Genomic DNA, 13821 nt, shown 5'->3' with positions numbered 1-13821 from the left:
GTGGAGTACGCAACGAATATTTTCTGTAAAACATTGTTCATATAAGAAGTCGGCTGAACTCTTAAAGGAAAAATATGACCTTGTTTTGCCTCCAAATATTTTCCTAGGTTGATTTGCCTTTTTGGAGGCTGAGGTTATTACAATTCTGCATGATCTCCTTAGAATACATTTAGGCTAACTCTATTTCTGATCATTGACTAATACAGAAAATAGAGAACATAGAATTCTTAAGTCTAGGAATCTAATTTGGTACTAATTTTGAAGTAATAAAATCAACTAATATTCACTTTTTAAAATAATTGTGCGTATTTTCTTCTTTCCACTTCTTTATCTTTTATACAGAAAGACCAGCACAATGATGAACTCGTTTTTAAGAAAGACTTTTGGTCAGAGAAGTGAAAAAATGCGAGGAGATTATTTAACTTACAAGAACTGGTTACAGTTATCTTTTCTAACCTCTCACTTACCATCTCTTTTTAAAAGTTCTGTCTATAGACATATTAAACTTTTGCGTGAATGTTTTAAATTTTAAATTCCTTGACATTTACTAGAAATGGAGTTTTTAGGCTGTTAAAGGTCAAAACTGACAGGGTCCAAAGAAGTCAGTGGTAGAATGATCTTTAGCATCCTAAAATTTAAGAATGTAAAGGGCATTAGTTTGGCCACTCAAATAGGAACATCCCAGAAGATGTACACTCTCTAGCAGGTACCAGATATGCAGAGTGTGAAACCTATAGTTTAGCACACTTTGCCATCAGTACTTACTCTAGAGTGGATTGCAGAAAAAATATGCAGGGGTGTCACTGAAGTGCCTCTGAGACTCTCTGCCTTATCATTTCCAGGGGACATACAGGAAGACTATCCCTTTTGGAGAACTTATTAGCCTGAATTTTAGATCCCACAGATTGCCTCAAATTATAAAATTACTTCAACATCTGCAAGTAAAAATGTTTGCAGCCTTAAAATGCATAAACATTTGGTGGGATCCTTTTTCTGTTTTATTTCATCGTGAGCTAGATTCTTACTTTCCTTATTTGGAAAGGTGTATTTCCAGAGAATGAATCATTGCATTTCAAGGGATTTCAGGCTGTCTAGCTGACTCAATAACTAGTTTCATTGGACCTATCTTCAGACTGCATCAGATCTTGGAGCAGGGAAGCACAAAGCAGAAATACAGGACAGAGTTCCTTCTTTTCTTCCATTCAAGTAGAAAGAAGAAGATAAATAGGAAAAATGCAGGAACTTTACAACACTTAGGAAAACATAATGTGTCTCAATGTTTTTTATTTTCATTTTCAGAACTGTCATCCTTCTCCTACACCCAAAAAAATCCGAATGCATTCCTTAGCAAAAAAAGATATTCAGGTGAACCATTTGTAACAAGAGAAATTTCTAATTAAGCAAATTGAGCCCCTGAGTTTATCATTATCCTTTTCTGAAGTTAATCATTAATCTTTTTTGAAGCAACAACAAAATGACTTCCAGATATCAGTCAGGTATACACTTTCCACCTTCCTCTCTTCCATTATATTGGAACAAAATGACATATACACATACAAACACACAAAGACTGGAAGAGGATTTGGAAATGGAAGAGGAAGGTGGAAAGTGTATGCCTGAGTGATATTTGGCTTAATGTCTAAAAGAAAGCTGAAGTCTCAGCTCCTACAGAAGAAGGAGTGGGTAAGAAGCAAGTATATTCACTCTGAATCTAAATATCAGCCTGTTTACATGCACACATGCATATGCACACACACACACACAGAACCTAATTAGAAGGATAGTCTAAAAGATCCAAAATATGACCAAAATAGACTCCAGAAAAAGTACAAGGGTAGAAAACACTCTAGGGTATTTTAAGTAGGAAGATATACCGAGAATAATGTGCTTACAGAATCATGAGAAGAGATAAAAATCAGGTTCTAAGCTGGATATCTTGAAATGATACTCATAAAATATAGAACTGGCCAAGTACACAAGCTCCTATCCCTGTGCTCACCATGGGAACTGGAATAGTCTAGGTCAGGAGCCATGGCCACAGCCATACTAGCTTCTATACATCAGGAAACTAAAAAATGGATGCCTAAGTATGCATTCCCGTGATCATGAAGTTAGATGTTAGACTAACATGTCACCAGTACTGGAGCATTTTCTTGACACTTAGGAAGTTAGAAACTGGAGCCTGCTTCTGCCAAACTCCAACATCAGTAGTCACTGTTAATGGTCAGTTGCCAAGGGAAATGGGATCTACTTCACTTCTGCCATTCAAAACTTTGTCAGGTCAATCTTATTTTAGGAAACTAATAATTACTCAGAACCGTAGTAGCTAGGGAAATTGGGAAATGTAGTTTCAAGCTAGGTAGCCATGTACTTTTGTAGAACTTTATTACCAATAAATAAAAGGAGGACAAGTTTTGGGGCACAGCTAACTCTAGAAGAATATAAGAGGTTTATTCTCCTGAGACACTGAACCAGAGGAATTCTAAATTCAGGAAGGTAAATATGGGAGGATTAAATAAAAGTCTGCATTCATAACAGTGAGATTCCCAGGTTATTTCCTAAATTCAACTTCCAGAATGCTGAAAGCCAGGTGTAATACCATAGGAATGACCGGAATATTGTTACTTGGACAAACTGGACCAAAGGAAAAACAGTAAATATATCGATATTTGGGAACCCTAATGAAATGGTCAGGGGAAACCTACAATTCAACAATATTTTGCTACACACAAACCTAACCATGTCGTAATGACTTACACTTAAATAGAAAGATATTTACAGACATTAGTAATTTGTTGAATGCCTTGACATGAAAAAAAGAGACCAAAACAAAAAAGCAACAAAATCTAGTCAATGAATATCTAGAGGAAAAAGAGACAATATAGAGAATTAAAGAAAACTATAAAAAGATGAATATTCTCATAAATTTAAAATAGTAAGAACACAAGAAAAAATAAAATCATACCACAAGAGTGGAAATTAAAATGATATATCTGAAATTTTAAAATTATTTACGTGTTGGAAAATAATGTTGGATGCAATCTTCCAGAAAACAGAATGTTTTAAAATGAGGGAATAATTTGAGAAAAAGGAAAACAAATTAGAGGATTAATTTACCAGGTCCAATGTCTGACTAAGCCAAAATGCATAAAAAGAAAACATATAAAACAAGGCATACGAAATTATTAAATAACTTTTAAAAAATTCCTAGAACTGAAAGACAGTTTGCTTCATCAAAAGCTTCAAAAGGATTCACTAATTGTCATTGTGCCAAATAAAAAAGATGCACTTAGTCATATTATTAATTTTCACAATACCAGAGATAGAAAGATGATGATGATGATGATGACGATGATGACGATGACGACGATGACAATAAGAAAGACTAGAAGAAAATTAACATGCAGAAGTTTAAAAAACAGAATGACATCTTACTTTTTAACAGCCAAATACTGAGGAGTAAATGAATTCTAAACAAGAATTTAATGCCTAAACCAATCAAGTTGAGAGAAGAATGAACTAAAGATATTTCCGACATCTAAAGTCTTTAAAAGGTCACTGTCATCATATCTTTTCTACCCCTCTACAAGATGCATCAGATTCTACTGCCCCTTCCTTTGCCCTTCAAGTATCCCTTGGTGAGCAGTAGCTGGATAGTGAGTAGACAAGTTTGTGGTTACCCTCTGGTAGACAGCATTCTGAGAATGTCGCTCTCTTATAGCTCTGCACGTTACACAGATCTTTCCAACTGTTGAAACAAACAAAAGATTTTCCAATTTCTCACAATTATTTCAAATGTGCAGGTGTCAGAGAGCTATATATACACTAGTCTGCCACTATTAAAGACTGGAACTGGATCTATTCATTTCAGCAAGGTTTATTCTGTCCATGGGGTTCTCCATGGGGCAATTTAGCAAATAAAAATAATCACTTTATGGAAAGATATTTTCAGCAAAACTCAAAATTCTTTCATTTCCCTCTCAGTCTTCTCCTGTCCCATACATATTATGATGAGAGGTAAGAAAGTACTGGTTCAGGCCTAGCTCACAGAAGGCACTTAATGATTACCTGTTGACCAGTTGATTCACAGACCCTTTTTAAGAATTCTGAGTCTTGTGTTAAAATTTGAACTAGATTTAGATCATTTGTACTTCAGTATGAATAAGTGTCAGACCCTTTCCCAAGGTAGGATGTAGGACAGAGCACAGAGCATGGTGAAAACTGGGGGAAATGAGCATGCAAACAAGAGGTGAGAGAGTCAGAGACCAGCTTCGTTTCTGCAGCTGTGATGGAGAAGCTCCATGGACCTCCATGGAATCAAGTTTCCTGCACATGCTTGGGAGCCATCCATTGATGCAAAGCAGCAGTGAATTTTTATTTTGAAAAACAATTTATAGAAAAAACTGTTGAGCAGAGAAAGGGTAAACTAGGACAGGCAGGTAAACTAGGATTTGTGTGATTTCCAAATGCTTATTAAACATGTTGCCAAAACTAGTATAACAACCTGCTGGGGATTACAGCTGGGGATTAATTTAGATTTATATAGAATCTAAGCTTCCATATCAGCCCTGGGGTGCCAAAGAAATGGATTGTTAGGTAGAGCTTTAGGGCTAACCCGGGGACTTGAACTTAATAAAGCATTTCAGAGGGGATCCGAGGCTTTGGGATGATCAGGTTCTAAATAATTCCTAATCCTTGTATACATTTGATTGCTTACTCAGCACCATGACTCATATCACCGGGCACGCTGTGTGAAATGATTCCCCTGACCTCCTCCACAAACCCCCCAGCAAGTCATAAAGATTGTCCTATTGGAATTCAACTGAACATTGCACTTCAATGTTCTTATCTGCAAAGTCTGCTCTAATAAATACTGGATATCATAGGACCTTGAGTCAATTTATCCTTATGTGTTCTCATTTTTAGTATTGAAATTTAAAACTGTGTTTAGTTTATGGATACCAAAATGTTCACTGGGAAAAGAAAATACAATTTCATAAAAGCTGTTGTCTCTGTAATCTCTAGCAAAGTATATGAGATCTATTTAAAATGTCAAGAGATCAATTCATTGTGAAAAGTTTCCTCCCAGCCAACGTGCAGTGAATTATTTAAAAGTTCTGACATCTGAAGCAGCTGGTACCATCTTCTTTCAGTCATTTACAAGTACTTTCATGGACATAACCCCATTTTTGTTTGGGGTTGAAAATCTCAATTACAGCAAAACAAAGATCTTAGTGAGACAAACAAACTGTAAAAGATACATTTGAGGACTTAAAAGATAGGGAGAAGGGAATGTAGCTTATTTGGAGTCCTAACTGTTGATTATGGGCTTCAAGGAAACTTTGTGGAAAGACTGAACTATGGCTATATGTGGTTCTTAACTTTTGTACTTAAGTCCATAGTTGTCACCTCTCCCTTTCTCCTGTAAAATTTCTTCCTTTAGATTATATCAGATGTTGTATCATTTTATTGCTAATTTGTTTCAATGAGCATTTCTTGTCATTTTAGTTATATTAACTTATTCTGCGACTCCCCACTTACTCGCCTCCATTCAGAGGGCTATTTATAATGTCATAACCACTAAAAAGTTTGTTGATTGATTGACATCAATGATTGACACCCACATATTACACAATGATGACTCTTCTATTTGAGCTTAGCAAAATTGTTGTGGAATTCACTGCTAAATTAAACTACTGTATAGGGCATTTTACAATTTATTTCTGAAGTGACTGATTATATATCAATAGTAAAGAGAATTGACATTTGTGAAAATGAAAAGAAAGTAAATACTACTGCTGACTTCCATTCTTATTGTCATTAATGATATCTCAGTTTGGTTGTTTTGTGATGGAGAGCTATCTTACCTAGTCTTGTTATTTATTGTTGGGCTAAACTTGACTGTGTTTACAGGTCTAGGTTCCAGTTCCATTGTCACTACTGTCATGTTGTTTCCTTGAGCAAATCAGTATAACTTACTCTGAACTCACTTTCACCCTCTATAAATTTTGTGGAGATTAGCATTTTTCAACTTTTAAGTTCAGGGGTACAAGTACAGGTTTGTTACATACCTGTGCATGCATGGGGGTTTGTTGTACAGATTATTTTATCACCCAGGTATTAAGACCACTACCCATTAGTTATTTTCCTGAATCTCTCCCTCCTCCCATCCTTCACCCTCCACCCTCCAAAAGGCCCTGGTGTGTGTTGTTCTTGTCTATGCGTCCATGTAGTCTCATCATTTAGCTCCCACTTATAAATGAGAACATACAGTATTTGGTTTTCTGTTCCTGCATTAGTTTGCTAATGATAATGGCCTCCAGCTCCATCCATGTTGCTGGAAATGACATTTCATTCTTTTTTAATGGCTGCATAGTATTCCATAGTGTGTGTTTTACCACATTTTCTTTATCCTGTCTACCACTGATGGACATTTAGGTTGATTCCATGTCTTTGCTATTGTGAATAATGCTGCAATGAACATACACATGCATGTGTCTTTATAAAGGAATGATTTATATTCCTTTGGGTATATTCCCAGTAATGGGATTGCTGGATCAAATGGTATTTCTGTCTTTAGGTCTTTGAGGAATCTCCACACTGTCTTCCACAATGGTTGAATTAATTTACAGTCCCACCAACTTTGTATACATGTTCCTTTTTTCTTCAAAACCTCACCAGCATCTGTTACTTTTTTTACTTTTTTTTGTTGTTGTTGTTGTTTGAGACTGAGTCTCGCTCTGTCACCCAGGCTGTAGAGCAGTGGCATGTTGTCGGCTCACTGCAAGCTCCACCTCCCAGTTCAAGTGATTCTCCTGCCTCAGCCTCCTAAGTAGCTGGGATTTACAGGGGCACTCCAACATGCCTGGCTTATTTGTATTTTTAGTAGAGCTGGGGTTTCACCATGTTGGCCAGGCTGGTCTTGAACTCCTGACCTCGTGAGCCACCCACCTCATGAGCCTCCACAAATGCTGGGATTACAGGCGAGAGCCACCATGCCTGGCCCTTGACTTTTTAATAACAGCCGTTCTGACTGGTGTTAAATGGTATCTCATTGTGGTTTTGATTTGCATTTATCTAATGATCAGTGATGTTGAGCTTTCTTTCATATGCTTGTTGGCTTCATGTATGTCTTCTTTTCAGAAATGCCTGTTTATGTCCTCTGCTCACTTTTTAATGGGGTTGTATTTTTTTCTTGTAAATTTATGTTTCTCATACATGCTGCATATTATACCTTTGTTGGATGCATAGTTTGTACTTTTAGCTTTTACAAACAACTATATTTTGTGAATAAAATAGGATAAGGCTTTTGAAAGAATTTTGAAATGTTAGAAGGAACATCATTTTTTATATACCAAATGAATATAATCATTTTGTTTTTTTAAAACTGCCATTATATCCTTTAACAATCAAAATACTATAGCTCTGGTTTTTCAAATTAAATATAGACTGCTCATATTATACCTTATTAGTACTACCAACTGTTGTTTTAGGTAATATTTCCTATCCATTAATAGCATTCAAGAAGGAATATTTTCTTCTCCTTAGAGATTCTCATAATTGACTGTGCAATGTTCTTGTATGTTCACACATCCTTTATTCTGCTTGTGCTTACTGGTTCTTTTGCCCCAACCTGTCTCCTACACAGCATAACTTGGAGCTGCTGCTAGCATGAATCTGTGTTACGAGGATGGGTTGTTTTTAAGAAAAAAGTAATGGGTTTGGATCCAAGGTGCTTTCCAAATAAAGTCCAAACTCTGAGTTTAGGGCTTTAAAACTTTTTCCTAACCTACTGTCCCAGTCTTAACCCTCATTCTGACCTCACTGGGGAATGTCATCATAGGGTTAGAAACTTTACATTTTTCTTGTTTCTAACCCTTTGGTTACATCATTCTGTACATGCCTTTAAATAACATCTAGTCCATGAAGGCTCTATGGTCCTCCCACTGCAAATACTTTTTTCCTCTAGACTTCTGCAATTTTTTGTGTCTACTTTTCGGATGGCATCTAGCCTATTCTGTTCTGTACTTTTATATTACTCTGTGTTTTGTTCATTTGTTGAGGGTTTTTAAAAACTCTTTTATTCTGTTTCTGTATCTGTTGACAAAACTGTGAGCTTTTTAGATGTGTTCTACTCCTTATATTCACAGAAGTGTCTAGGAGGTTTTTCTTGGGCAATAAGAAATAGTCTATAAAGAGCTGTTGAGTTAAATTGAATTGTTGGGCCACACTTTCAGATACAAGTATGAAACTGAACATTACATGAAACTGGACAAGTTTAACGAATAAATTTATTCCAGTGTTAGTGTTTTGAAGAAGAGTCTTTATGTGTGACTGGAAGAGAAGAATCAAGCTTTTTAACCAATAATGCTATCGAGTTTGGATAGCATGCTTGGCTAGAAATCAGCAAGCAGGTATCAAAGACATTGGGAGTCATGAAATGTTGTTCTACAAAGGTAAATACTTGATTAATGTTTTTTACATACAGGACACACATTTAAAGCACATGGTTTACCAAACATAAAAGGAGTGCACTAGAATTTGGGCAGGTTTTAAAAACAGAGAATGTAAATCCTGTATGCTTGAAATAAAACCTGTATTATGCAGTTTCCTCGGACCTTTGTTTAGGGAAAACAATAACATTTGAACAAATATTTTCAAGAAATGCTGTTTAGAAAGAAATCAATCTTGAACAAATATTTTCAGGTAGTACCACACTTAGCTTTGAGGTTTTTTTTGTTTTGTTTTGTTTTGTTTTGTTGATTACATGAAGGGATCTTTTCTGGATTATAACATTTCCTAGCATTTGGAATCTGATGAAGGCCACATCTGTACAAAGAAATAGAGGTGTCACCATGAGCAGTCAGAGACAGGCTTCCTGAGCCTTTAAAATTTCTGTCCACGTATTTACATTTCCCTGGCCTACTTGATTCATGTGCTCTGTATTTTTTTCTTAGATTATTAAAACGGGAAGAAAGTTTCACATTCATTCCGCGGTCTCGTGAAGAGCTTCCAGACAACTTTCCAAAGGAAATTCCTGGGATCTGCTATTTCCTGGAGGTAAGGACTGGTCCAAAGCCACCAAAGCCTTCTCTTTCTTCGTCGAGAATAAAAAAGGTTTCCTACAACATCGGCACCATGTTCCTCCGGGAGACAAGCCTCTGAGACCTGCTACAGAACAAAGACTCCTCCAAAAAGCACAAGCCCAGAACATGGGTCACCACAGCGAGGGTGGAAAGAGATTGTGTCTCTTTCATTGCTTTGTTGAGAACAAGCAGCAAAATTTCTGTATTATGTCAGGCAATAATCCTACTAAAAGGTGGAGGTGACCGCTGTCAGTACAAAGCCGGAGGATGAAGGAAATAAGATGTGTCCATTCATATGAGTGTTTTTGGTCATATATATATACATATATTTTAATTACAAGTGTGGGTCCCCTTTCAGAACTAACCAATAAATAGGTTCCATGTTTTCTTGTTTATCACACATACAAGTATCTTTCCCTATATATTTGTACCACTTTTGAGAGCCAGTTTTGATTATATATTCCTACATTTAGTGAGTTGGTGGGTGAGGAATATTTTCTAAGTTTCTTTTTCTGAACAGACATTTCATACATGTATCATGGCAGTGTGGTAAACTTCCCAACTGGAAGAATTGTAACTCGGCAAAATATTTTAGGGATATTACCTATTTTTATACATATCTCTTCTAGATAACTACATTTCACACAACATTATTAGATTTTCAGAATCTGCTTCTGTATTGTTAGTATATTATATAATACTAACCTATTAATCTAACATAGTTTCCCTTATTTAGAGAAATCAGTGCTTGGACTGAGAATACATATAACCAAGGATTTCAGATACCAAGAAAGCATTCTGTGTCTGCTTAGTAAATATATCTTAGATTTAATTAATGTAGCATGGAATCCAGAGGAAATGGAATTTCCAAATACCAGATATATCTGTAACCAAGATTGAAGAAAGGTCTTTTTGCCACCTTCTAACAAATATCAGTTAAAATGAGATGCTTTGCTACACTGGACCCTTTTCAACTTAGCACTTATATAGGTAGCTTTTGCAACACTAAACTATATTCTAATAAACAGCATTCAACTAAATGACATGTTAGTTACCCCCTTCCTTTTCCCCAGTTGATGCCTCCTAAGAGCCGAATGCTGTTCTTGAGAGCAAATTCCTGGATACTGGCATTAGTGACAAAGAAGTGTCAGGACATTTTGCCAAGAATGTTGTTTCTTCTTGTACAACACAAAGCAAGGAAACCTCTGTATTTTATGGCTTTGAGGTTTTAAAAAAAATGTTCTGCAGTTTGATTGATACGGCTTTTAAATTCAGTAATCACTTTCATGAATACTGAAGTAGCTATAATCTTCAGAACTAGTAATCATTATAGTTACAGATAGGATTCCATCGCATGTCCTGCTCAAATGAAGACCTGTTCTCATTAATCAATACTGCATGAAAATATTACTGGCTCACACTAAAATTAGGAGCATCATGTGTCCAGAGTTTTCCTGTTTGGGATCAAATATAAAATCTAAGTTTCTATTGAGGTTAATAAACTGGAAGCATTTGTTTCCTTGAAACCTTGGAGAGGTCATTTTCCTACTCATTGATAACTTATGTCTAACTGAATGCAATATTCTTTTCTGTTCAGGGATTTTGGCTGCATTATGGTTTGGTTATGACATAACTCAGTTAAAGAACATATTTACTAATTTCCAATGTAGTCTATGAGGCTTATTTAATGTTTTTAAATTTTCTATTTGTGTGGCTAGAAGGCATTTGTAGATATGCAAATATTTGTTATAATCATGATCCCTTTTATAATTTGAGTTATTTTCTTGCCCTGGGGGTTTATAAGGGCACAAGTACAACACTCTTTATATGGAGACGACAGGAAGTAGACCTTGAACTCTAACCCTTTGCCTGACCCCGTCTTCTGTGGGCCTGTGTCTCTGGACAATGAGGAGGTTTACAGTCAGTACGAGCAGAGCAGGCTGGGAGCCCCTCAGTCCTCATGCTTATATTAGAAAATGCCTTAGCAATGTTGATGGGCTCCTTGTAGCACTGGAGCATGGGGAGAGAACAAGCTCGCTGATGTCGTTTATTATGTCTTCAGTAACTTAGAACTTATTATGGTATATTCAATCAATAAACATGTTGGTGATGAACAATGAGTTCTGTAACCGTAAGGCTGAAAGGGACTTCCAGGAATATCCAATCTATTTCTCTCACTTTTTGTAAAGATTTGTCTAAGCAACTACAAACACATATTTATTCTCTCCATACTTAAGAATATCTATGGGAAGCATATTTGAAAAGCATCATTGGAAATCCACCTCATTACTAGTGATAGGCCTGGAGAGAAGTATTGTATTTATATATCTCAATTTGTCAGAAGAATCACAAATTCTGTATTAGTTTATATGATTTTACTTAGAGAAGAAGTATCCATTTACATTGCCATAAATGTCACGATGAAGAACGTGCCAGAGATTTCTTATCTGTCACCGACAGGATGTCAACTACATTTTTCATACGTTATAATCTAAGTGTATATTCAAAGCTATAGTCTGAGATAATGGTCCAATCTGTTATCATTTTGCTAATCTATTATAGTTGATTATTGTAGTTACAATGTTTCTATATGTTTGTGAAGTACTATATAAAATCTGTTCATTCAAACTTCAATCACAGAAGTTAGAAGATGGAGAAAGAATTATGTTTTTATTTGTCCTACACAATGCCATCTACATCTCTTCTCTTAGGAACTGTGATTGTAACAATGTGGTAGCATTTGTTATTTCATATGACTTATCTATATTCTCACTTACTTACAAACTATTACCAACAGCATGCATTTTAGTATGGCAGATAAAAGAAATTTATGTGATATTTCCTTAGAAACCAAATGATATTAAATTGGGGAAATGGTTTTAACCCACTCTACAAGGGATACTTTAAAATATAATTTGGCACCTATAGCTCTTGCATTTTAATGTTCTTTTAAGCTGCTATTTGGAAGAAGGCAACTTATAACTGGCCATTAGCACCAAAGCATCAATCACATTGGTATCAGGATTATGTTGATGGAGAGAATGTCATCATTTGCAAATAAATCAGTTATCTAACAAAATCAGAATCCCCCAATATGTACTCAGAATGTACTACCCTGTATCTTCTTTGTGGACCTTAATAATTAGGTATCATTGACCACAATAAAAAATAATAATATGCCTCAGAAACATAGTAGTTGGATCTCTTGTCTATATAATATAGAGAAGGGGAAGAAGACATAGCTTCCAGGTAACATGGGACCCAACTACCTACAATCTGCCTTTATTCATCTCTTGCTCTATATTTTAAGTAATCTTGGATTTTCCTTTTAATATCTGATTATGTAGAATCAAGTGAGCTTTGATCTGGGGCTCTGAGACAGACATTGATGCCTGAGATTTGAGGGTGGGTCCGTAGGTTCAGCACTTCAAATGTTATTTCTCACAGTCTTGCACTCCTTCCTCTTGTCCAGTGACAATGGTGTCAGGACACAGTAGTTTAGTGTGAATGTGCATGTCTCTCCAGGAAAAGCAAAGCAAAAGAGAATAATAACTTAAACAAAATCTCATTCACAAAGGGAGCAAGACTTTTAACTTTGCAAATGCCTCCAAAGAGTTCTAGCAATATAAAGCGAAATTAAATTGATAGATAACAAAAGGCAAAGCCATGGAGAATTCTGAAAACCCCACCAGGCATTGTGTTTTGTACAGAATCATATTGCTGCTGAACAAAACGGTGTGTGTATCTAAAGTCGTAAGGCATCAAGTAGGAGCTCAAAATTATGACCATCATTAAATATATTTGTGGAAGCCTTCTTGAGTTCCAGACGTTCTGAGGGCAAGTGTTGTGGATGGTTTAGGCAAAAAGTAAAACTTTTACACACAGGTTTCTGTCTTGTCATTTTGAGAATGACTCAGCCCATTCTAGACCCTTTCTTACTCCATTCTGTCCCTAGAAACCATCTCACCCCCTCAAGCCTGGCCACAGCAAACAGCATTCTCTCTTCACTTCTGAACCCAGAATGGCTACAGAAAGGGTTGCTGGTGCCTCATTCAGGCAGATAGGAAGGACCACACACAGTCAGGCCTGAGTAACAATGTACTTCTGAAGTGTAGTAATGAACTGGATGTGCCGGGGCATTAATTATGTCTGCAGCTTCTCCCTCTGCTCTTTCTTCAAAACCCAGTCTGACTCCAAGCACTTCATGCAACTTCACTGAATGTTCCTTTGAAATTAATTATAAATGACTCTGAATAGGCTTTGGGTAGTACCAGATGCCTTTCAGCCGACAATATCTAGAAACTCAAGTCCAAGAACCAAGCCCTATATCGTAGCTTAGTTGTTTCTACTGTTAGATTATAGACCTTCAACTACAAAAATTATGTCATTTCAGAGGCTTCTATAAGCATAGCCTAATAGATCTAGCCCAAAAATCATGATGCATAAGAGACTGAATTATTAAGATTTAACGTATTTCTAAACAATTTATGGGCAGCTCTTGATATGAATATTCCTAAACCACAACCAGCTGGTTTAACATACACATAAATTGTGTTCACGTGATTGAACAAAATGTATCGTTAAATGGGTAAGTTGACCCCAGCTATGGACTCAATTTCAAGATCCTCGTGGTGGTGAATGAAGAGCAGACACTGATATTATGTACAGATTAACATAATCTTGTCAGGCTATATTGAGATAGTGTGCAAAATTCCTTCCTCACACTTGATCCAAA

At 36.1% G+C, this 13821-nt stretch overlaps 1 protein-coding gene across 1 annotated transcript in view; it reads left to right on the top strand.

Moving 5' to 3' along the window:
- GUCY1A2 (guanylate cyclase 1 soluble subunit alpha 2) overlaps window positions 1-9765 on the top strand; it is a 320231-nt gene extending 310466 nt beyond the window's left edge. Inside the window, exon 8 of the mRNA XM_025357412.1 lies at window positions 8958-9765. Coding sequence (XP_025213197.1) covers window positions 8958-9165 — 208 coding nt within the window. The 3' untranslated portion in view covers window positions 9166-9765. The remainder of the gene's footprint in view (window positions 1-8957) is intronic.
- The last annotated feature ends 4056 nt before the right edge of the window (window positions 9766-13821 follow it).

This window comes from Theropithecus gelada, chromosome 14 (assembly GCF_003255815.1).
Source record: "Theropithecus gelada isolate Dixy chromosome 14, Tgel_1.0, whole genome shotgun sequence".
NCBI classification, from domain to species: domain Eukaryota; kingdom Metazoa; phylum Chordata; class Mammalia; order Primates; family Cercopithecidae; genus Theropithecus; species Theropithecus gelada.
The sequence above is the reverse complement of the archived record's forward strand: the minus strand, read 5'-3'. Positions and strand labels throughout refer to the sequence as shown.